This window comes from Carcharodon carcharias, chromosome 6 (genome assembly GCF_017639515.1).
Source record: "Carcharodon carcharias isolate sCarCar2 chromosome 6, sCarCar2.pri, whole genome shotgun sequence".
NCBI lineage: Eukaryota > Metazoa > Chordata > Chondrichthyes > Lamniformes > Lamnidae > Carcharodon > Carcharodon carcharias.
Window position 1 is genome coordinate 88,389,870 of NC_054472.1, and position 26,093 is coordinate 88,415,962.

A 26,093-nucleotide genomic window follows, 5' to 3' on the forward strand; every position below is an offset into this window, starting at 1 on the left:
CCTGGAGGCAGCCAATTAGGAGGTCATCTCTGGGAAAAGAAGCCTTATGGTTTCTGCCATTGAACAGAAACTGTCGGCTCAGGACCCCCTTTGGCACAGACATTGGGTTCTCAAAGCCCGCAGTAAAATCATGCCCAAAGATCCCATGGCAGTGTTTGATGAAGAGTAGAATTTTTCTCAATCAACATAACTTGAACAGATCATTTTCTCATTATTTCATTGCTGTTCGTAGCACTTTGCTGTGCACTAACTGGCAGCTGCATTTCTGACATTACACCTGCAAAAAATATTTTATTGACTGTAAAGTGCTTTGGGACATCCTGAGGTCATGGAAGTGTCCATAAAAATGTAAGTTCTTTCTTCAAATACAAAGAATTTTATATTTGAGGTGCTGAAAAACTGAGAACTAATGTTTTATTAGGACTCATTGGTACCATTCTCAGTCGAATCCTGCCTTCATTTAAAAGTTAGTTACTCTTGCCTTTTCTCTGGCTTCGTTCCCAAGGCATGATGGGGTCTGTAGCCAAATGGTTCAGGTGGAGTGTAACTTTAGCACCAGTGAGTGGAGGGTCACGTGATGCCACTTTTGATGACATAGTCTGTGTCTAGTAGATCTGAACATAAGATAAAGCAGATGACTCCCTTGTGTTACTTTCCTCACCACCTGAAATAGGCCCGATCCACCAGTTACACTCTTCATTACTCCACCAGCTCAGTCGGTGGTGGTCCCTGACCCTTTGTACAGTCTGTGCCCTTGTTTCTTTCAATGCTCTGTCTAAAAACATGTTCAACACAAAAGTACTGTTTTTCAGCTTCTGTAGACTTTGGGGATGATAGGTGATAAGAAACCATAGGACTTCTTGAATCAGTGTTGCAGATTCCCAGAGCCATGCCCACCAGACTGTATACCACTGGGTCCCAATTCTAGTGAGTCACATCACTAAGGATAGGGTCTTCTGATTTGGTCATTGGCCAGGGACAGGAGGGTGTGACTGTGAGTGAGGAAGGTAAGGGGACCTAGAGGGCAGGAGTGTGATCCTCTGCAATTGTCCAACAGGCTTGAGGTTCCCTCAGCCTGTTTGGATGAGAGTGGGGGCAGCAGAGTGGATGAAAACTAACTGACCATGGCACCTTCATACAGGAAGCTATCCAAGTGGGGATAGAAAAAAGGACTGTAGTGATAGTAGGTGACAGTATAGTAAGGGGAATTGACACTGTTATCTGCAGCAAAGAGTGAGAGTCCAGATGGCTTTGTTGCCTGCTGGGTGCCAGGGTTTGGGACATCTGCTCAAGGCTGGAGATGAACTTGCAGTTGGATGGGGAGGATCCAGTAGTAGTGATCCATATAGGTACCAATGACATAGGCAAGATGAGGAAGGGGATTCTCAATGAGGGGCTAGGCAAAAAATTAAGAAGCAGAACCTCAAAGGTAATAATTCCTGGATTATTATCTGGGCTATGAGCAAATTGGCATAGGACAAATAACGTTAGAGAAATGAATGCATGGCTCAAAGACTGGTTTGGGAGAAGTGGGCTCCGGTTTGTTGGACACTGGCACCAGTTTTGGGGAAAGTGGGATCTTTACCATTGGGATGGTCTACACCTGAACCATGCTGGGGCTGGTGTCTTCGTGAGACACCTAACTAAGGAAGTAGAGAGGATTTTAAAATGAATAGTGGGGGCAAGGGATCAAATTTGGGAAGATGTGGTAAACCAAAGAGTAGAGACAAGGCAAGGGAGAAAGGTAATAATATGGGAAATGATAAACAGACTGTGACAGAAAATACAAACCTATGAGTAAATCAGCAGATAAGGCTAGATGCTATAAAAATAATAAAAAGACAAAACTAAAGGCTCTGTATCTAAACGCACGTAGCATTTGAAATAAAACAGATGAACTGATAGTGCAAATGGAAATAAATAAGTATGTTCTGATAGCCATTACCGAGACATGGCTACAGGATGACGTAGAAGGGCACCTGAATATTGAAGGGTATGTGACATTTAGAAAGGACAGGAAGTTAGGAAAAGGTGGAGGGGTGGCTCTGTTAATTAATGATAATATTAGTACAATAGAGAGGGATGACCTACGTTCAGGAAACAAGGCTGTAGAAGTGGTTTGGGTTGAGATGAGGAATGATAAAGGCAAGAAGTCACTTGTGGGAGTTGTGGACAGGCTCTCTAATTGTAACTACACAGTAGGATAGAGTATAAAAGAAGAGGTAATGGAAGCTTTCCAGAAAGGTGCAGCAATAATCATGATGGATTTTAATCTACATATAGATTGGAAAAATCAGATGGGCAAAGGTAGCATAGATGAGGAGCTCAAAGAATGTTTTCGGGAGTTTCTGAGAACAGCATGTTCTGGAGCCAACCAGAGAGCAGGCTATACTAGACCTAGTACTAAGCTACGAGACAGGATTAATTGATTAACCTCCTAGTGAAGGCACCCCTAGGTATTGGTGATCATAATAAGATTGAATTTTACATTCATTTTGAGGGAGAAACGAGCAAGTCCAAGACTAGTATTTTAAACTTAAGTAAGGGCAATTATGAGGGCATGAAAGCAAAGTTAGCTAAAGTGAACTGGCAAATGAGGTTAAGGGATATGTCAATAGAAGTTCAGTGGCAGACATTTAAAGGGATATTTCAGAATACACAAAATATATACATTCCAATGAGAATGAAAAATTCCAAGAGGAGGGCCCACCATCCATGGTGAACTAAAAAAGTTACAGACAATATCAAACTTAAAGAAAAAGCATATAATTACGCAAAGGTGGGTGGCAGGTCAGAAGATTGGAAAGAATATAAAGAACAGCAAAGAATGACAAAAAGATTAATGAAGAGGGAAAATTTAAAGTACGAGAGAAAGCTAGCTAGTAATATAAGGACGGATAGTGAGATTTTCTATAGATATTTAAATAAGAAAAGAGTTAACAAAGTGAACTTTGGTCCTATAAAAACTGCATCTGGGGAATTGATAATGGAAAGTAGGGAGATGGCAGATCAATTAAACAGGTATTTTGCTTTGGTCTTCACTATAGAGGATACAAGTAACGTCCCGGAATTAGCTGTAAGTCAGGAAATAGAAGGGAGGGAAGAACTTGGGAAAATTATACTCACCAGGGAAGTGGTATTGAGCAGATTGTTGGGGCTGCAGGCTGACAAATCTCCAGGTCAGGATGGACTTCACCCTAAGGTCTTGAAAGAAGTGGCTAGTGAGATAGTTACTGCACTGGTTTTAATTTTCCAAAATTCCCTAGATTCAAGGAAGGTTCCATTAGATTGGTAAATAGCAAATATAACTCCTTCATTCAAAAAGGGAGGGAAACGGATAGCAGGAAATTATAGACCAGTTAGCTTAACATCTGTCATGGGAAAAATGTTAGAAGTTATTATTAAAGATGTTATAGCAGGGCACTTAGAAAAATTCAAGGCAGTCAGGCAGAGTCAACATGGTTTTGTAAAAGGGAAATCACTTAGTGGAAACCAATTTAGTGGAATTCTTTGAAGGAGTCACATGTGTTGTGGATAAAGGATGTACTGTACTTAGATTTCCAGAAGGCATTTGATAAAATACCACATCAAAGGTTATTGTAGAAAATAAAAGCTCATGGTGTAGGGGGTAACATATTGGCATGGATAGCAGATTGGCTAGCTAACAGGAAGCAGAGAGTTAGCATAAATGGGTCTTTTTCTTATTGGCAGGATGTGACAAGTGGTGTGCCACAGGGATCAGTGTTGGGGCCTCGACTTCTTACAATTTATATAAATGGCTTTGTTGAAGGGACCGAAGGAATGGTTGCTAAATTTGCTGATGACACAAAGATAGGTAGGAAAGTAAATTGTGAAGAGGACATTAGGAGGCATCAAAGGGATATAGATAGGTTAAGTGAGTGAGCAAAGATCTGGCAAATGAAGTATAATGTGGGCAAATGTGAAATAATTCATTTTGACAGGAAGAATAAAAAAGATTATTATCTAAATGGTGAGAGATTGCAGAATTCTGATATTCAGAGGGATCTGGGTGTCCTAGTGCATGAATCACAATAGGTTAGTATGCAGGTACCTCAGGTAAATAGGAAAGCTAATAGAACGTTATCATTTATTGTGAAGGGAATTGATTACAAAAGTAGGGAGGTTATGCTTCAGTTGTACAGGGCACTGGTGAGACCACATCTGGAGCATTGTATACAGCACTGATCTCCTTATTTAAAGAAAGATGCGTTAGAAGCAGTTCAGAGAAGGTTTGGTAGACTAATACCAGGAATGGACGGGTTGTCTTATGAGGAAAGGTTGGATAGGTTAGGCTTGTACCCACTGGAATTTAGAAGAGTAAGAAGTGACTTAATTGAAACATTTGTGATCCTGAGGGATCTTGGCAGGGTGGATGTGGAGAGGATGTTCCTTCTTGAGGGAGAATCTAGAATTAGGGGTCACTGTTCAAAAATAAGGGGTTGCTCATTTAAGACAGAGATGAGGAGAAATGTTTTCTCTCAAGGAGTTGTGGGTCTTTGGAACTCTCTTCCTCAAAAGGAGTTGGAAGCAGAGGCTTTGAATATTTTTAAGGCAGAGCTAGATAGATTCTTGATTAACAAGATTGGTGGGGGGGTGGTGGGTGAAAGGTTTTCAGGGTGGCAGGAATGTGAGGTTTAGGTCACATTCAGATCAGCCATAAGCTTATTGAATGGCGGAGCAGGCTTGTGGGGCTGACTGACCTGCACCTGCCCCTAATTCATACGTTTGTATGAGTCTGTTCTGTTTGTGGAACAGGACTCACCCAGAGATGGTGATAGAAAATCGTTGGATGTTGGCATATGGATGTAATTTTGTGAGCGCAACACTGCCAGAATAATTCTTGGCTAGATTGTAGGATAGCTGTCTTAATTTAAATATCAGTCCAGAAATATTATTGTGGATGATTTTAGAGGGCCAAATGTGTTGGGGTTGCCTGAGCTGATGCTTGAGTTATCGCTGATAGATCTGTCCAGTATTTTTTTTATGATTCTGTTCCATATATATAGCTGAATGGCATACTTCAACAGGGTATTAAGGAACAACCACTGACTATTAGGGTTCTGAAGCAATGGGGTGAATTTTTTACGCTTTTTGGTGAGGCCTGGAGTCCGACCCGAAAGTGTGCGGGTCACCAACTCCCAACCCCGCCTTTAAAGATGCTAAATAAAGTGCCTAGTAGAAAGCTGGCAAACAACTTACTAGGAGGGTGGGCACGTACTCATTCGGGGCTGCAGGGCTGGACATCCAGGGAGTGAGAGAGTCAGGCCGTGAACTGGAAGTTGAACACATCTACCTATTTAAAGGCACCCTGGTACAGGTTGGTGGCAGCTGCACAACAATTAAAGGAAGAAATCTGGACCAACAAGACTTGTAAATCCATTTAAATATTGAAGCAGTAGCAGGTAGGTGCTTGTTTTTAAATTTTGGTGGCTATTGCTCCAGCAGCATATTATTCAGGAACCTTGCCAAGGAGAAAAGAACATTTGAATACCTGTTCCAGTCCCGTTATGAATAATGTGTGCTTAGGAAAAGACTCGAATTCTTCCCTTTAACTCTCTTTATCTCTCCACAGAGGCTGTTAAGCTACCATATGGCTGAGAGAATGGAGGGACCAGCTGTTGATGGGTCCAGACCAAGGATGCCTCCACGGTTTGATGATGGCTCCTTACAATTGGTGGGAGGTCCTCATGCCTGCTGACGGGAAGAGTAGACCTCTCAGCCAGGCCAAAGGAGTCAGAATGGAGGCCGCAAAGGTAGTAAGCAGCCATGGGGTTGCCTGTTGGACACGGCTGCAGTTTAAGCATTTTGCAGATGGACCTCTATGTAAGGATCTGATGTGTGGGATTGCCTAGTTTCTTGGCCAAGTGCACAAGACGGCATGAAGCAGACACACCACTCTGCATGGCAACAGGGTATTTGGGGACAGGGGTGCACTTATGAACTGTAACTCCCATTAGTTAGCAGGAATCCTGACTGGAGGAGGAGCCTCCCCCAGAATTTACGATGCCCATGGGGACACCAATATCAGGGGCCAGTACTGGCATACAAAAAATTCACTTTACAGCCATCTCTAGGCAAAACTGGAGTCAATGAGAATTGGGGGGAAACTCTTTGCTTGTTGGAGTCATACACAGCACGAAGGAAAATGGTTGTGGTTGTTAGAGGACAATCATTTCAGTTCCAGGACATCACTGCAGGAGTTCCTCAGGGTAGTGTCCTAGGCTCAACCATCTTTGACCATTCTTCCATCATAAGGCCAGAAGTTGGGATGTTCTCTAATAATTGCACAATGTTCAGCACCATTCACGACTTCTCAGATACTGAAGCAGTTCATGTCCAAATGTAGCAAGACCTGCACAATATCCAGGTTTGGGCTGACAAGTGGCAAGTAATGTTTGTGCCACACAAGTGCTAGACAATGGCCCGCTCCAACAAGAGAGAATCTAATCATCTCCCATTGACATTCAATGGCCTTTCCATTGCTGAATGCCCCATTATCAACATCCTAGGGGTTTCCATTGACCAGAAACTGAACTGGACTAGCCATTTAAATACTTTGGCTACAAGAGCAGGTCAGAGGCGAGTAACTCACCACCTGACTCCCCAAAGCCTGTTCACCATCTACAAGGCACAAGCCAGGAGTGTGATGAAATACCCTCCATTTTTCCGGCTGAGTACAGCTCCAACAACAGCCAAGAAGCTTGATACCGTTCAGGACAAAGCAGCCTGCCTGATTGGCACCCCATCCACAACATTCACTCCCTCCATCACCGATGCACAGTGGCAGCAATGTGTACCATCTACAAGATGCACTGAAGGAACTCACCAAGCCTCCTTAGACAGCACCTTCCAAATCCACGACCATTACTATCTGGAAGAACAATGGCAGTAGATACATAGGAACACCACCACCTGGAAGTTCCCCTCCAAGCCACTCGCCATCCTGACTTGGAAATATATCGCTGTTCCTTCACTGTCTTTGGGTCAAAATCCTGGAACTCCCTTCCTAATAGCACTGTGGGTGTACCTATAGCACATGGACTGCAGTGGTTCAAGAAAGCAGCTCACCACCACCTTCTCAAGGGCAATTAGGGATGGACAATAAATGCTGTCCTAGCCAGCAATGCCCACATCCCATAAATGAATTTTAAAAAAGCACACTTCCTTGACAATAACTCCCAGTGAAGGCTCAAAACTATTACTAAAGTAACTTGCAATATGAGTAAACTCCCCCACCTTCTCCAGCAGACTCTTTTGCTAAAGTCAGCCATCTTGCTTGCAGCCTTTTCTCTGCCCCTGCAATGCCTTCTCACACCTAGCGTAATCTTTCCGTACATTTTTCCTGTGCACCTACCTAAATACAGCTTGGGCAATGTAAAATCTTAGCCTTCTGGCCTATTAACAAGCTTAATAGCTGATCTGATCTTGGCCTCAATTCCACTTTCCTGCCTGTTCCCAGTAATCCCTGACTCCCCTATAGTGTAAGAATCTGTCTATCTCAGCCTTGAGTATATCCAATGACAGCCTCCATAGTTCTCTAGGTAGAGAATTATTAAGATTCATGATCCTCTCAGAGAAGAGATTCCTCCTTATTTCCGTCTTTAATGGGCGACTCCAGATTCTGAAAAGATGCCCCCTAGTTCTAGATTCCCTCATGAGCGAAAACACCCTCTCAGCATCTCCCATGTCAGGCCCCATCATAATTGTACATATTTTAATATGGTCACCTCTCATTCTTCCATACTCCGATGAGTAGAGACTCAACCTTTCCTCATAAGACCACTCTTTCACCCCTGGAATTAATCTAGTGAACCTTCTTTGAACTGCCTCTAATGCAAGTATTTCCCTCCTTAGATAAGTAGACTAACATTGATTAGTACTCTAGGTGTGGACTCACCAATGTCCTATACAGTTGGAGCAAAATGTCCCTACTATAATATTCCAGCTCTCATCACCCACACAGGCCAGGCATACATATCATCTGGCCCGGCAGGCATCCTGAAACTCTCCCCATCTCTATCCATGCAGGACAAACTGGCTCACAACAGGAGGGAAAGGTCACAGACAGGTGGAGAGATGCCAGAAATCAAAGTTCTGACAGGATTCAAAAACAGAGCCATCCAGCTGGCCAGCAATGACCATGACCGGTTCTGTGCTGATGGTTAGGTTGGCGCTGCTCTACCAAGTGATGATGCAGCGGTGCAACATCCATCAGACAACCATGCCGCGAGTGATGTGTCCTCTTTACAGGCTACTTCTATGCACTAATTATCTCCCCTTGCTTTCGCAGGCACATCTGCCAAACGGTCGACAGAGTCCATGACCCAGGGCCTCCAATCAAGCTCCAAAGAAACCTCTGAAGAGGAATCTGAAGGTACCCTCCCTGAAATCCTGTCACAGCACTCACCCACACCCTCCACCAGTGCAGAGTCACACACCTTGGTGGGATCTAGCCTTAGAGTAGCCTCGGGATCACAATCTGATGAACACATCACACTTTCTGATCCACAGCAGGCAGAGGCAGAGACTTCCCAAGTCCCTGGCACTTGGAGGACTGCTGGAGGCTAGAATGCTGTTGAGCCTGAGACAGATGATGAGCCTATGGACTCGGTCATGTCACAGTTGCTGGAGCTGCAAAGGCAAGCTAGGGAACAACAGGAAGGGATGTCTGCTGCATTCCTCAGATTGCAAGGCATGATGGAAGAGTCCGTTCGTCTTCAGGCTGAGGTGATGGCGCCGGCATTGCAACGCAATGAGGTCAACACTGGCAGGATGACAGCCGCCATGGAGACCTTGGTTCAGGACGTCATTTCTGCACTGCTGTGCGGGCTTAACTCCATCACTGATGCCATAGTTAGCCTCCAACAGTGTGTATGTAAGAGGGGTGCTGGGCAGCCCGATCTCACTCCAGCTACTCCTTCTGCTTATGGAATCAGCCAGGCCCTCGGGGACCCATAGAGAGGAGGATCAGCAGGTGCACACTCTGGGGCCATCCACCCAGGTGACTGTGGGAGTGACTGGCCCATCCAAATCTTCTCTTATGTGACCTCCGCATATCTAGCTCCACAGGCCGAGGAGGGTGCCACTGCTACACAACAGGACCCCGAAAGCAGGCTGGGCCCTCCAAGCCTCGGCCCTCCAGAGGAACCCCGCCAAAGTCATCACGGACAGGGCGCCACAGTCAGCAGGCTGCTTCCACCTCTGCTGTAGATGTCCAGGGAGCACCGAGATGTAGTGGCAGGGTTAGGAAAGTTAGGTAAAAGTAGTTGCACAGCCTGGGCATGGGTGTTGATCACTTGTACACACTGTTCACTATTGTCAGTAAACTCCTAAGAATGTCACCCTGCCTGTGGCTCCTTGTTCTGATGAGCAGTGTTCTTGTCACTCAGATGTGAAACCTTTCTGCACAAGATAAAAGGCAGGTGTCTCAATCCAGGGCCTCTTCCCTGTGCGGCCTTCAGAACACAGCATCACACTCCCTGGAAACTTTACTGATACCTGCACCTCGGCAGTGCTGGTCATTGCTGCCAGAATGTAGTGGGCAGGCGCCAGAGTTCTCTCATACTCTCTGTGTGCTCTTAGCACCTTAAAGGTGGGGCTGGCCCTCATCACACCAGCATCTGCGACCAGCGATGCTGTGCACCAGCTCCTGAAGGGCTGAGGTGCTGAAGGCGGACACAGCATCAGATGCATCTAAGGTTTCTTGGCTGCGTCTCTGAGATGGCCCTGATCAAGGAGCACAAGCGAGCTGCCCTTGACCAGACAGGAGTCAGACATTCTCAGAGGCTAAGTGAAGATCTATAGAGTGTCCTCACTGCATACCTCCTGCGATCGAGCAACTATTAGGGCCTCCACTGCATCTCCATGACAGGAGCCTTCTCACAGAGGGTATTGGCGCTGTGATAAGCCTGACAACTGCGATGTGAGGATCCACCTGGACAATCCACTGCATGTCATCATCATCCTCCGCAAATCTGGCAGCTCTGAGGCCCTCCCGAGTGCGCCTGCCTCATGTAGCCTCATCCCTGTTGTTGTCACCACCGAGGACCCCCTCACCCTCATCCCCATCTGCGTCATCCTCATCGAAGGAGACATGCAGCTCCTCCATCTCTCCCTCAGCCAGCTCCTCACCCTGTTACAGCGCCAGGTTGTAAAGGTCGCAGCAGACGACAACGATGCATGACACCCCCTCTGCGGACTGTATTGTAGCACTCTACCAGACTGGCCCAGGCCCAGGAACTGCATCTTCAGCATCCCGATGGTCTGCCCCACCAAGTTGTGAGCTGCTGCGTGAGCCTCATATAGCGCCGCTTTGCTGCAGCCTGAGGCTGCCACACGGGTGTCATCAGCCATGGCCTCTGTGGGTAGCCCTTGTCCACAAGGAGCCAACCCTGCAGCCTCTGTGGACCTTGGAAAACTGCAAAGACCTGTGAGTGACTCAGGATGTAGGCGTCATGCACAGTCCCTGGAAACGGTGCACATACCTGCAGGATGCATTTCTGGTGGTCACATACCAGCTGCTGTTGAGTGAGTTGAAGCCCGTACGCTTGATGAAGTGCTCTGAGTGTAGCGATGGAGACCTGAGTGCCACATGAGTGCAGTCAATCGCACCCTGCACCTGTGGAAGCCCCTGCTGCCTTTTCTTCATGAGGTTGCTGCTCCTGCCTTTGTGCAGTCAGGTGCCTCAGGCACCGTCTTTTATGGTCTCTGTAGGCCATCAGGCATACAGCTAGGTCACCAGGATCCATGATCCTGACATTCTCCCACAGCATGAAAGAGAGAGAGAGACGTCGTTATCATGGCTGTACTAAGCACCTTTCCTGGCCCTGTGTGACCGCCCCTTAATGCTTTCGAGAGAGTGCTGGTCACCCCTCAGATGGCCAGAATGAGTGCGCTGCATGGCTGCCCTGTCAACCTGCAACACGGGGGACACTGGTCCAAACCAGGATGCTGAGATTTCAAGGGACTGTGAGTGCCATCAGCAGTGACTGCTACATGGCCAGCGTTAGTGAGGAGATTGTACAACGTGTGCAGTCCAACTGCTCCACAGTCCAATAAAGCGGTGGCGGACTCGAAACTCTGTGCTGGGGGGGTGGGTAGTAAGGTAAGGTATGGAGTGCTTGGTGGTCCTTTGGTGCCTCCGCATTGGTCGCATGGGCCGGCAGGCTAGGAGCCTGACCCCAATCACCACTCATATCACTGTGGGCCTGATCTGTCTTAGTTGCAGAGCACGGTCAGTTTATACAGGTGTCCCTAATGCATGGCCACTTCCCTTGCTTACCCTGCCCCCGCACCTCAATTGCCTGTATGCTGGATGCAGTGCCAGGGCAGCACTTGACCCCCCCCACCCCCCCACACACACCACCACCACCACCACCATCACCACCAAACCACCACCCACCCTCAGCAGTCACCTCTGAGGCTGGCCAGCACTTGCCGCCAGACACCCCCACCCCTCAGCAGTCGTCTTCGAGACCAGGCATCAGTTCCCCCTGAATCCCTGGCGCCCCTGAGGCCTGTAAACAGGCGAGCTATGGTGAACGCTGCTCACTCACCTCAGTTCCCCCAAAGTGAAGGTACTCACTTAGTGGGAAGTGAAGTGGCTGGAAAAGGGCAGATTATATGAGTGGGCAAGAATGAGGTAGATCGCATTTAATATGGAGAGATGTTAAGTTATTCATTTTGGTAGGAAAAATAGATAAGTAGAATATTTTTTATATGGTGAGAGACTGGGAATGTTGCTATTTTGAGGGCGCTGGGAGACTTGGTGTACAAATCACAGATAGTCAACATGTAGTTTCAGCAAGCAATTTGGAAAGCAATGTTAGCTTTTATTACAAAGGGATTGGAGTATAAGAGGACCACAGGGCCTAAGAGCTCGGCTGATGTCCCAGCAGATGGAGGTAGGCATTCTAAATTACGGCCTCAGCATTCGCCTGCCTCTGTTGCCACTTTGGGCCTGCTATGGGAGACAGCAGCCTGTTTCCAGTTCGTGTCTGTCTCCTCAGGATGAAAATATAGCGAGTAGGCACTACCAGGATGGAACTGGGATCGAGGAGTCGGGAAAATTCCTGACTCTCAATTCCTGCCAGGAGTCATAGTCATAGTCTCACGATAAGTGGTTGACCATTTAGGGTTGGTATTTAGTAAATGTCTTTACTCAAAGGTTGTGAATCTTTGGAATTCTCTACCCCAGTGAGCTGTGAATTTTCAATTGCTGACTATATTTCACAGAAATTGATAAATTTTTGTGTACTAAGAGATTCAAGGAATATGGGGATAGTACGGGAAGTTGTAGCTGAGTAGATTGGCCATAATCTTATTGAGTGGCAAAGCAGTCTTGAAGGGCTGAATGGTTTACTTCTGTTCTTAATTTTCACATGTGTTATTACAATGGGAGGGCAATTTAATTTTATGATTCAAGCCAAATGGAATGTTAGTCTGAACAGCAGAGTTTGCATTGCAGATACAGCATGCATTTGGTAAATCTCAATGAAAATCAAGATTTTTTCAATTAGTACGGTTTACAATACGTTTTCCCAATATATGCAGTCCCTCACAGAAACTCAGATGGCATAAAATTAAATATTACCTGGTAATCCTCGATTTCTCCTAAACCGCATTCACAATGGTCTTGAGATCAGATCCAGTAGAAAGATTCAATGGGAGAAGGACGAAATGTTTTTTTCCATCGAACTAGCTCATTCCACTTCAATAATGCAGCAATATAGTGCCGATCACAATGATACGACTTGGAGAGAGAGACCAAGAGACAAGTAGGGCATGGGCAGAGCCGGATGCCACCTAGGTCTCGGTGCCACAGTCACAATCTATAGTTTGGGAATTGCTGTCTTATAGTATCTCCAAAACATTTCTTCTACTTTAACCACCATTCCTTAATGCTATTACCTCTTAACAGCCTGTAGCAACACCTAATTTTCCAATCCTTAATCAACAAGCCGACAGTGATGTGTGTTTGGCACAGGTCATCAAACTCATGTAAATGAGAAGTAACCTAGAAATAGGACAATTTTCTTTCTGACTCCAGTGAACGGTTGTTCCGTTCACCCTGTGCACCTCTCATTGGTTTTACTGTGGAGAAACCAAAATCAGCTTTACTGTGCTCAAGAGGTATTTGTACTCTCATATATTTTTATTGTATAATTGCCTCTAAAATTTATTCCACAGGATCGTTTAATCATCTTTTGGAAACAGCGAAGAGCTCAAATGCAACTCTATATGAAATAGTTTTAAATAAAGTTCTTTAAAATCTGTTACATCATGGGTCGGCTTACAGTGGATCTAATTGCTAAAAGTAGTGTCCATGTAAAGAACAGAAGAGATGAGCCGTTGGAACAATACCTAAAAAAACTGACTCATCTAAATTTTTCAAACAAGAATATTGATGAAATCGTAAGTTCATTTAATTGATTGAAACTAAGTCATAGTCCCTGCTTTTTGCTGTTTATACATGTCTTTAAAATATAGCCTAGGGATCAAACCTCTGCTGTAGCTCGCTCACCGCCCATGATTGTTCTGTCCTCTGCTTATTGACTGTTCAGCCATTGGAAACAGTTTATCTATATTTATTTTATCCAAACTCTTATAAATTTTAAACATCTCCATCAATCTCCTCTTAGCTTTCTCTGCTGTCAGAAGAACAACCCCAGCTTCTCCAGTCTAACCATGTAACTGTAACCCCTCATTCTTGGAACCATTCCAGTAAGTGCCTTTTGTACTACTCCAAAGCCTTTACATACTTCATAAAGTTTGGTGCCCAGGAATGGACAGAATACTCTAGCTGGGGTTGAACTAGTGTTTTTATGAAGGTTTAGTGTTACAATCTAGTTTTTTTTACCCTATGCTTCTATTTATAGAGCCAAGAATCGATCCCAAATGCTTTATTATTGGTATTGTTAATCGCACTCACACGTGTCCGTTCTTGCATCCCTTTTAAAATTGGACCATTTAGCTTGTATCGTCTCTCCTTATTCTTCAAAGTGTAAATTACACTGCACACTTCACATTGAACTTCACACTGCATTACCATGTGCCTGCCCATTCCTGTCAGTCTGCCTACGTCCTCTTGAAGTATGTTACTAGCTTCTTCACTGTTGATTGCCCTTCCGAGTATGTGCCATTTGCACGTTTTGAAATTGTACCTTGTACACAAAAGCCCAAGCCATTAATTAATACAGTATCAAAAGCACCAGTGATCCTAGAACTAAACCCTGGGGAAGACCACTGTATAGTTCTCTCCAGTCTGAAAAACAACCATTTAACACAACTCTGTTTCCTGTCACTAAGCTAATTTTATATCAATGTTGCTATTGCTCCTTTTATGCCATGGGCTTCAATTTGCTAACAAACTTACTATCCGGTACTTTATCAAACATATTTTGAAATACATTAACATATCGACCACACTGCCTTCATCCAACCTCTCTGTTTCATAGCAAAAACGTAATCATGTTAGTCAAACACAATTTGTTCTTAACAGGTCCATTGTGGTTCTCATTTATTAGTCCATGCTTGCCCAAGTGGCTGTTAATTTTCTTCCAGATTATTGTTTTGAAAAGTTTCCTCACCAGCAGAATTAAGCTAACTGGTCTGTAATTGCCAGGTTTATCCTTCTCTTTCTTGGCTAACTAGTAGTTAAGTACCACAACTTCATGCTGTTCATCTAATTTAATGCCAAATCACTTGGCGAGGTATGGTATAGTGAAGCTTGCAGAGGAGCAGGGCAACTTGGACTGCAACCTCTTGATTTCTGCAGGTAATTATGCATGTGATTAAAAGTGAAAATACAGTTTATATTTGTTGAGTTTTTTTTTCTAAAACTATGTTTGCTTTTTCTTTTGTTTCAGGATGACCTCTCTGTGTGCAAGAACCTGTCTGCCATATATTTATATGACAACAACATCACACAGATTCATAATTTAGATTTTGCCTTTAATCTCACCCATCTGTACCTGCAGAACAATAATATAACACACATTGCAAATCTGTCCTCACTACAAAACCTCTCTAAATTGTAAGCCAACCATAACTTTTATTTTTTTAAAAGAAAGTTGAAAACAAAAATATAATTAGAATAATGGGTTGTACCATTAGCTTAAGTAAAAATGAATTTGCACTTATATAGCTTTTATGATCTTGAGATGTTCTGTTTAATTACCTTTGAAGTGCAGTCAATGTCTTAATATAGGGAAATGCTGAAGCCAGTTTGCACAAAGGTCTCACAAACAATTTTGAAACAAATGATGAAATAGTGATTGCAGAGTGATAAATGCTAATTGGGACACCAGAAGGCCTGTGCTTGTTTTCTTCAAATAGTACATGGGATCTGAAAGGACAGAAGGGGCCTCAGTTTAACATTTCTTTAGAATGATGGCACCTCTGACAATGTAGCACTCCCTAAACTTCGTCAATATTGCACCAGAGCGCCAACTGAGACTTCTGGCCGGATTTTCCCCTTAGAGTGGGAACCATGTGTTAGGCCATTTCCTGACAATTTTCCTGACTTATAAAAGTCGGTAAATTCCATAAGGCTTTGGTCCCCGGGGTTGGGGTCAGGTTGGAGTTGGGAACGCTGCCACCCGAAGCATACCTGAGGTGGTAACAGAGGTGAGGGCTGGTGAGAAGGCCTGCTTCGGTTTACTGGGACATCATCCCAATCCTGTACATGGTTATTAGGCCCCCTAGCCCTCGCCACCCCACCCCCTTATCCCTCACCCCCCACTGACTGATACTGTTCCCATGCCTCTCCTTTCCCCATGACACCTTAATCCCCATACCCCTTCTATTACCCTGATGCACCTTCCACGCACCCCTCATATATCCTCCAAACTCACGCTTCCAGTGTGCACTATTTATAGAACCAATGAGCAATATAATATCAGAAACAGAAATACCTGGAAAAACTCAGCAGGTCTGGCAGCATCAGTGGAGAAGAGCACAGTTGACGTTTCGAGTCCTCATGACCCTTCAACAGAACTAAGTAAAAATAGGAAAGGGGTGAAATATAAGCTGGTTTAAGGTTTGGGGGGGTCATGAGGACTCGAAACTTCAACTGTGCTCTTCTCCGCCGGTGCTGCCAGACCTGCTGAGTTTTTCCAGGTATTTCTGTTTCTGTTTTTGTTTTGGATTTCCAGCATCCGCAGTTTTTTGTTTTTAGCAATATAATATCACTAGGAAGTCTTTGACATGCCCTTGAAACTGACAAAATAAGCAAACAGGCCTTGAAAATCTCCTTTGAAAAAATCATCCTCTTACAACCTCATAAAAGTGTCAATCAAACAAAGCCCCTTCACAACTGTGTAAACATTGCCTACAGGTTTGAATGCTTTAGTCAGACTTGGAGCTAAGCCAAGAATTCATAATAAGGCCATATGAAAAAAGCAAATGTCTGGCCATCTGTTAAGCTTGTATCTGTTGAAACAGTAGCCAGATGGTCTCATTATGAATGCGTGACTGAGCTCCAAGAATGGTTGAGAGAGGTGGCAATAAGATAGAGCTGCTTATCATCAATTTACATGCAGAACCTTACATTTTATCTTTGGATAATGTTGCTGAGGGGAAGAATGTAGACGATTAATAGGAAGATGTTGAGGGTAAATCCCTGGGTGACTTCATAATTACAGTGTGGAAGCTAATCCTGGATAGTTGTCTTTCTGACACTTAGAACCAGATCTTTGCAGAGTTGGTCAAACTATATGGACTTTTAAATACGGCGGACGGGACCCGGATGCGGAAGTCCCATCCCCGTTTCTGACAGATCTAATTTTTGCTGGTAGGGCGAAGGGAGTGTAGTGTAATTCACACAGTGGGGAAACCCAAATTTAGAAGGGCCGCTTGAACTCAAATTTCAAGGGCCTTACCCCGCAGTTTGGGAGTCACAAATTGATGGATTAGACAGAAATGCTCATGAAGAGTGGATAAGACCTGTTTAAGTGTCATGATCTGAAATTTTTTTTAAATTACCTGCTCTTTAAACATGAAAAAAACAAACTGAAGCTGTTAGAGTTAAATAAACATTTTCTGTTGGACTGCTTTGATTATCAACCCATCTGGTACAGGTTAGAATAAAATATTACTATCTGTGCAGTCTTAATGAAGATCTTTGTTAACATTTCCCATGGGCTATTATTATATCATTATGAATACTTGGCTGAATTTCAAAAGCTACACTTATCTCAGCAGGATGTTCCGAGTTCATAGTTTGATTGACAGTTCAAAGAGGCTATCAAAGGGATTAATTGTCTTTGATTTAGGGTCTGAATAGAAGTTTGATTGTTTTTGTATGAGATTAGCCACTTGAAGAGATTTAAAAACTTTAAATGGGTTTCATGAATTGGAGTTTTTTTCACTATTAGGTGTGTATGAGTGAGAGCTGCATTTGATTGTTAGAAGTTAATTTTTTTTCATCTTCACATGGCTTCTTATGTCTGCCATGGTGGATACTGGGTGAGTGGCAATGGAGGTGGCACAGGGTATGGGGTGGCACAGGAGTTATGAGGGTCAATGGGGTAGGTATGGATGAGCCATGGGGGAGTATGACAGGGCATCGGGTTGGGTGGGGACATGATTTGGCATGGAGGGGTCATGGGGGGGGTGGGAGGGGTGAGGGTTTGTGATGGATGAGGGGTAGATGGCCTAATAGCATCTAAAACAACTGAGACAAAGCCCAGGGAAGCAAAGCAGGCCTTCCAACCAGCTCTCCTTGGTCATTACGCTCTCCCATGGCCGTCTCCAAACTGCTTCTGGAGTCACTGGGCCTGACTCTATCCCATTCCTGTCGCGCTGGAGTGGAAATTGGGACTAATGAGGTCTTTTAAACCGAGACTGCTCTGCTGAGTCAAGAAATTTCCCGACTTGGGCTACTGATCTGGGTAATGAAAGTGCTCCTCTTTATGGGACTTTTAACTTGTCAGGACAGCTGAGGATTTTATGCAATGTACTCCTTTCTTACAGGAATGTGTTTATTTTTACATGTAGGTATCTAAGTGGCAATTGTATTTCTGTAGTGGAAGAGCTAGAGGGATTAACAGAACTCCGAGAGTTGCATGTAGAGAATCAGCGCCTACCTCTTGGAGAGAAGCTACTCTTTGATCCTCGGACTCTCCAATCTCTAAAGGCAAGTAGTTGTTGCATTTTCATTTGATGTTAACTTTCTTGGGTTTGACAAAGATCTCTGATATTGTGGAACCATGTAGCTTAAAGTACCACTCATTCATATGGTAGACAGATTTAAAGCTTAATGACTTCATATTTTAATCTGAACCCAAAATAAGAAACTCACAAAAATATAGGATAGAATTTAATGCCCCACCTGGCAGTGAGTTTGGAGGCAGTGGGGCATTTAATCAGGTGGGAGGTGTGGGGTGGGTATCACCTGCTGCTGGTATTCAACCATGCGAGAAGCCCAAGAAGCAAACCTGAGCTTCCAAGGTGCAGGGTTGTGGGCGTGGTGGGGGGAGGGGGGTGTGGTGGGTGGGGGGGTGTTGCGCAGTGGTTGTGAGGATCCCTAATTCAAAGGCAGTCAGTGCCTGATCAGGAGATCCAGCACTGGGAAGGGGGGTGGCTGCTGAAAGCCACACCCCTGCTCTTGCCTCTGAACCCCGCCCTGTAACCCTAGCCAGCAAGCCACCTGTGACCCCCATCCCTAGCTCTGTCACCTGTGGCCTGAGCCCCTCAGCGATCCTGGGCCTTTGGTGTGTGTATTGCTGCCAGCTACCACTGATCCCAGTGGTGCTGACGGGCAATGGAGAGCTCCCACCCTTTGATTTGCCAGTAACTCTCAGGTGTGGAATTTCCAGCCATGGGGCCCTAAATCCTGGGAAACCCTGCCGCTGGCTAGTTAAGTGCCTGGTGGGCGCTTATGTAAAATGATTTACATTCTATGTAAAATGATTTATTACAGCGGACATTCCCCAGCGCTCGGATTAAATTCTGCGCATGATTTCTGTTCTCTTTCTAGTCAGTTTGTTTTCATGTGCCTTGCAGAATCAAGAGCAAACTGTGGAACTGTTATCACAGCTCTGCCAATAGTCAACCTATTTGCATAATGGCACTCAGGACAAGAGGAATATGCTCTGTGGTGGATATTAAACGCAAATCCAGGTTCTGCCAAGTGCATAATGCTGCTAAACTAAAATTGTGATTTAAAAAATATCATAGAACCATGGAATGATGACAGCAAAGAACGAGACCATTCAGCCTGTTGTGTCCGTCTTGGCTCTCTGCAAGAACAACACATCTAGTCCCACTTCCCTGCCTTTTCCCATAGCCCTGTAAATATTTTCTCTTCAGATAATTATCCAAATTTCTTTTAAAAAGCCATGATGGAATCTCCCTGCAGCACACTCTCAGGCAGTTCATTCCAGATTCTAACAACTCGCTGCATAAAAAAATTCTTCATGTTGCCTCTGGTTCTTTAGTGAATCACCATCAATCCATGTCCTTTGGTTCTCGACCCTTCCATCAGTAGGAACACCCTCTCCCTACCTGCTCTGTCCAGGCTCCTCATGATTTTGAACACCTCTATCAAATCTCCTTTCAAACTTCTCTAAGGAGAGTAGCCCAGGCTTTGCCAATCAATGAAACCCATCATTCCTAAGGTGTGGTGCTCAGAATTAGACACAAAGCCAAACCAATGTTTTGTAAATGTTCACCATGTTTTGTGTTCTGTGCTGCTATTCATAAAGGCACAGGGTCCCATGTGCCTTATTAATCGATCTCACAACCTGCCCTGCCCCGCCCCATTGATGATTTGTGCTATTTATACACCAGATCCCGGGCCGAGTTGGCCATTATGAGGTCCAGGCAGCGGATAGTAGAGGAGGTCATTTGGCCTGACTGCCTGCCTCTCTTCATGGCTAGTTTGTGCCTTAGTACCCTCAGAGGGAACACGCGGTATACACTGGTATACTTGTGGCCTTCTGCAGCCAGTGGGTGCAGGGGTGGTGGGCTGGAGTGCATTATCGATGCTAGGAATCACATTTTAATTTAAGTTTCCTTTAAAATTTTTGTTTTTGTTAACAGTGGGTCAATACTGCCCTGAACATAGGGCACTTAGTTGGAGATGCATGCTAAAAAGAGGTATAGCCCCAGATTTCTTGACTCCTGCATCTTTGTATCTTTTGTTTCATTTTTCCTCTTCCCATTCTTCCTACTAAATGTATCACTTAACACTTCCCTGCATTAAATTTAATCTACCGTGTGTACGCCCATTCTCCCAGCCTGTCTAGGTCCTCTTGAAGTCTACCACTATGCTCCTTGTAGTTCACAATACTTCCAAGGTTTGGATCGTCTACATGTTTTGAACTTGTATCCTGCATACCCATGTCTAGGTCATTAATATAGATCAAGAAAAGTAATCCTAGTAACCCTTGGGGAACCCCATTATGTACCTTCCTCCAGTCTGAAAAACAACCACTGTCTGATTCCTATCACTCAGTCAACTTCATATTTGTTCCACAACTGTCCTTTTGACTGTCAAATTTTCACTTTTTAAAGGAAAGAGTGAATGTATTTGAAATGAAACACTTTAATTTCTAAATGAACACAGGAAATGTTAGAAACACAGCAAGTCAGAAACAACCATGGAAAGAGAAATAGTAATGTTTCAATGACTTACCCCTCGTATCTACATACAATAACAATTTGCCATTAAAATATTGCCTACTCAAGATGTCTCATGCAAAAATAGTTTGTTTAGTATAATTCTAATTCCTTCTGCCACGTTGGTTGGTTTCTGTTGCCTTACAATTTGGAAAGGCAAATACTGTTAAATTATGGCATCTTTTTGGAGAGATACTCTTTGTAATTCTATGTGATGGTTGGTTTAGATATTTCTAATGTGGGAGTGTCAAAAAGTTTGTAACTTTTGGTTAAAGGTGTTCTTGATGCTGGAATGAGTAGCTACAAAATGGATTCCCCAGTGTTGTACTCTGATATTTTAAGGTGACCACTGGTCTTGATAGAGTCCCTGCCACAAGTTTTGATTTGCTTTTGCTACTCTGAACTTTTACTTGTAAAACTTTTGTCGTGATTAAACAGAGAGGTGGTAATGCCATAATTTGCTGGTAACCACTCTAGGAAATAACTACATTTGAGAGAAATAAATCCTTATCTTACTATTTTTATATGTTATCTCCCCCTATACTTTTTCACATTTGATGCAGGAATTTTGTGAAAGTAGCATGTGTTAACACAGTTTTCAGTTCTGTATTTCTCAATCTGCTCAAACTGACACGCAGTAATAGGCCGGTAATTTCCACCCCCTTTGGCGTCGGGCATCATGGCAGGCATGAGCGGACAATGTGGCGAGAAGGCCAAAAAATCGGTATTACGTCGTTGTGAAATCAGCTTGAGATCATCTGGCCTTTCCCGCCGTCCAATGTCAGGAACCTAATTTCAATGTATTTGCATCTCATCATCTTGCCTGCCCACTGGAATCATCCCTCCACACTGGATCACCCGGGCATGTCAGTGTGTTTGCATGCCGGTGTGTTTCTCAAAAGCATTTAAAAGGCGTGCACCTGGCGAGCTGAACTTTTAGGGGAACTTGGAGGCGAGTCCACACTAATGTTGTGCAGTGCTCGCAAGGGTCACCTGTTCAACTTCAAGGAAGAGGCACCGTACATTCAGGTGAGAGCACAGGCAAGCCACTTTTTCCCAGCTGGCTGACTGCGATGCCTAGGCAAGGGCTGCACTGCGGTTGGGGCAAGGGCAGGGGCGTGCAAGGCACTAATGTCTAATGGTAGTGCACAAGCACATGCAGGGTGTTGGAGGGAAGTGGCCACGTACCAGGGAAACCTTGTGTTAAGTGAGTATTCTTCTGCAGCTGAGACAGTTCAGGCACTGCTACATTGACATGTTTGGAGTCGGGCCTCTAGCTTATGTGCCCACTCGAGCAATGCAGAGGCAGGAAAGTGCCACTAAATGCTCCTGAACTTTCCACCCCTTGGGTGCAGACTGCAAATTAATGAGTGTTTTAGGGGACTGCTGAACAACTGGAAGACTGGGCAAGTTGTACAAACTCCTTGTGAAAGCTGGCCATGGAGCTCACAGCCCCTTGCAATGTCTTGTTCAAGCTAACAGCATAGCCTTGCAGTGCAGGTTAGGAGATTGTCTGCTCCTGAGCTGAGAATGCAGTATGCAGTCCAGTGGGCGAAGCTGCTGCCAATCAGTCAGGTGTAGTGGGGCGAAGGTGGGTGGGGTTTTGGGCAGCCATCCAGTGCACTAACTCTGGACATCCAAGCGGTGGCCAGCACTCAGCAGCATGCTTTAAGGGGCCTTCAGACTTAACCAAGAGAGGCTATGAGTACACCCATGCTAACCCACGTGTCTCTCTTTTTCATCCTGCAGGAGGAGTACATCAGGAGCATGGAGCCTGGTGACGTGTGCCTCATGGCTTACAGGGAGTGGAGACAAAGGAGAAGAGAGCAACAGAGATGTCTGTCTGGGCATAAAAAGGAACAGCATCCTCAAGAGGAAGGAGTGGCTGGGACTCCTGCGCACGCCACTGAAGAGCCACAGTGAGCCATCGTGGGTCGCCGCCTAGCCAGACCTGGGGGTCTACAGATGGCACTTGTCATTTCTGTGGATGACTGAGAATGAGTGTCGTCAAAGATTACGCATGTTCAGGGAACTGGTCATATGCCATGTGCTGCAGGATTTGGTGCCACAGGGTCTTGGAGAGCATTCACTGCCAGTGGCCATGAAAGTCTCCGCGGTGCTCAATTTTTTGCCAGTGGCTCCTTCCAGGGCTCCACATGTGACCTCTGTGGAATCTTGCAAGCCTCCATGAGTGCATCCAGGAGGTCATAGATGCCATATTCGCAAAAGCATACAGTTTTCTGCATTTTACCCGGGATCAGGCAAGCCAGGAAGCAAGAGCACTGGGATTTGTGCAGATCTCTGGTTTACCATGGGTGCAGGGTGTCAGCGACTGCACTCACGTGGCAGCAAGCAGTCAACTACATCAATTGTAAGGGCTTCCACTTTTTGAATGTTCAGCTGGTCTGCGACCACAGCAAATACACCTTGCAGATCTGCGCATGATTCTCTGGGAGTTAAGTTCTCAGTGGGTCTCAGATCCCTGACGTCTTCCAGGGCCCACAGAGACTGCAGGGTTGGCTGCTCAGGGACAAGGGCTACCCGCAGAAGACATGGCTGATGACGCACATGTGTGGCCTCAGAGTGCAGCAGAGTGAAGGTACAATGAGCCTCATGCTGCAACCCGCACTTTGGTGGAGTAAGCTATTGGGCTATTGAAGATTAGGTTCCAGTGCCTGAACCAGTCTGGTGGAGCCCTACAATAAAGTCATTGCCTACTGCACCATTCACAACCTGGTGCTACAATGGGTGGAGGAGCTGCCTGAGGAGTGGATGGAGGAGCTGCATGTCTACTCCGATAAGGAGGACGTTGATGAGGATGAGGGTGGGGACGTCCTCGAAGGCGAGGATGATGGCGTTGAGGCCATCGCATTGTCAAGACAAGGCAGGTGTGCTCGGGAGACCTTCATTGCCGCTAGATTTGTGGAGGATGATGAAGACCAAGTGAGAAAAGGACCTGGAGGCAGTAACCACCACCTTGAAGAGTGAGAGGACCCAGAGACAGTAAACCCCATCAAGAAGAGTGAGGGAAAAGAGGACCTGGAGACTCAGCTAGTCCCTTTGTTTAGAACGAATTATAAATTCAAATATTCTTAGTGCGACCAGCATTGAGTGTGTGACCTCAACAGAGTGTGGGAGTTGGGTGAGCTGAGGAAATTCGGTGTGGTGTGGAGGGAGGTGCCCCCTTACTTTTTCTAACTCTTTCAGCCTGTGGGAACTGGCTCTTGCTCTGATGCAGGGGAAGAAGCTAGCTGATTGGTGAGTATCTGATAAATGGTTAAGGTCTATTCTATCCCTAAGGTTTTAAATTGGTACAGAAATTTGTGATAGTTAATAAATTTATAAAAGCAAATAAATAATTGAACAAAATAATTAAGTAATTAATTAAAGCACATAGGTATGGCAGGAGAGGTGATGTGTCATGGCTGTAGCATGTGGGGGCTCCTAGATACCAGTGTTATCCAGGGCAAGCAAGTTTGCAGTAAGTGCCTGTGGCGTGAGCAGCTTTGGTTCAGAGTCATTGAGCTGGAGGCTGAGCTGCAGACACTGCAACACATCAGGGAGGTGAAAAGTTACCAGGATGCTTTGTACCAGGAGACGGTCACACCTGTTAGGATAGGATCTTCTGATTTGGAAGGTGGTCAGGGACAGGAAGGTGTGACTGTAGCTGAGGCAGGTAAGGGGACCCAGAGGGCAGGAGCGCAGGAGTGTCAGCCTGTGCAATTGTCCAACAGGCTTGAAGTTCTTTCAGCTTGTTTGGATGAGAATGAGGACCGCAGGTCGGATGAGCTGACTGACCATGGCACTGTGGTACAGGAAGCCATTCAAGTGGATGGAGCACAGAGGAATGTAGTGGTAATAGGGACGGTACAGTGAGGCGGATTGACACTGTTCTCTGTAGCAAAGAGCAAGAGTCCAAGTGGCTAGGTTACCTGCCCTGTGCCAGGGTTTGGGACATTTATTCAGCGCTGCAGAGGAACTTGCAGCGGGAGGGGGAGGATCCAGTGCTCGTGATCCATATAGGCTACCTCCTTTTGTGAGCCAAACTTTCAGAATTCGTGGAAGGATCATGACTCATACTTGAATTTTCCATTTCATCAGCCATGTCTGTTTGACTCTGAGTTGGATATGAACTGGTTTCTGCCTGTCTTGTGTTTGTATAACTATTGGTGCTCAACTCATATCCCAACTATCTGAATCATCAGGCTCGTTTGATTTTCTTTTTATTCATTCATGGGATGTGGACATCGCTGGCTAGGCCAGCATTTAATGTCCATCCCTAATTGCCCATGAGAAGGTTGTGATGAGCTGCCTTCTTGAACCGCTGCAGTCCATGTGCTGTAGCTACACCCACAGTGCTGTTAGGGAGGGAGTTCCAGGATTTTGGCCCAAGGACAGTGAAGGAATGGCAATATATTTCCAAGTCAGTATGATGAGTGGCTTGGAGGTGAATGTCTGGGTGGTGGTGCTCCCATGTGTCTGCTGCCCTTGTCCTTCTAGATGGTAGTGGTCTTGGGTTTGGAAGGTGCTATTTAAGGAGGCTTGGCAGGTTCTTGCAGTGCATCTTGTAATGGTACACACTGTTGTCACTGTATGTCGGTGATGGAGGGGGTGAATATTTGTGGATGTGATGCCAATCAAGCTGGCTGTATTGTCCTGGATGGTGTCAAGCTTCTTGAGTGTTGTTGGAGTTGCACTCATCCAGGCAAGTGGAGAGTATTCCATCACACTCCTGACTTGTGCCTTGTAGATTCTGGATAGGCTTTGAGGAGTCAGGATGTGTGTTTCTTGTCATCTTTCCCAGCCCCTTCTTTTTTGTGAACCTCAAGGTAAAATATGATCTATATGTACAAACCTAACCTTTCCGCTACCAAACGTCATGATCAAATATGTTCGAGGACCACATATTTTCACAACTCCTGGTAGCCAGTTCAACCACATGTGATTATGGTTCTTAACTCTAACCTTCTTGTTCAACTTCAGACTTCTTTCTCTCACTTTACCCCTGTCATGACTTTGTCTTGATATTTTCTCTTGTACTGACTGTGCTACGTATGGCTTCACCAATGGGAACCTTGTTCTGGGCTGTCTTCGATGAAACAATTAAACTGGTGTTCTGCCAGTTGGGAGGTATGTTATAATAGGCAAACAGAAAGTTTGCCAGTCTAGGGTCCAGTGCTTAACAAGAGCATGCTTGACAATTTTCACTGTGCACTCTGTTGCTCTATTGGAAGCAGGATGATACATTGGAACTCTATTGTGTTTTACCCTGTTCATTCTCATGGATTGTGCAAACACTTCCGAACAAAACTGAGGTCCACTGTCAGGCACAATTTCTTCTGTGATTCCAAAAGCAGCAAATAGGTTATGCAAAATGTCTAGAATTTTGTTAGTTGTTGTTCATTTCCTCTCCCCCCCGTCCCCCCTAGCCCACTTTGAATAGCTATCTA

General features: G+C 45.1%; 1 protein-coding gene across 2 annotated transcripts in view; it reads left to right on the forward strand.

Annotated features, from left to right (window-relative positions):
* Positions 1-26,093, forward strand: part of ppp1r42 (protein phosphatase 1, regulatory subunit 42) — a 125,875-nt gene that overhangs the window by 4,963 nt on the left and 94,819 nt on the right. Inside the window, exons 2-5 of one of the 2 annotated variants that reach the window (XM_041190063.1) lie at positions 13,210-13,434; positions 14,889-15,055; positions 18,019-18,157; positions 19,027-19,234. In XM_041190063.1, coding sequence (XP_041045997.1) covers positions 13,303-13,434; positions 14,889-15,055; positions 18,019-18,157; positions 19,027-19,071 — 483 coding nt within the window. In that variant the 5' untranslated portion in view covers positions 13,210-13,302 and the 3' untranslated portion in view covers positions 19,072-19,234. Of the gene's footprint in view, positions 1-13,209; positions 13,435-14,888; positions 15,056-18,018; positions 18,158-19,026; positions 19,235-26,093 lie in introns of those variants that run through there. The other variant, XM_041190062.1, reaches the window with a different exon arrangement.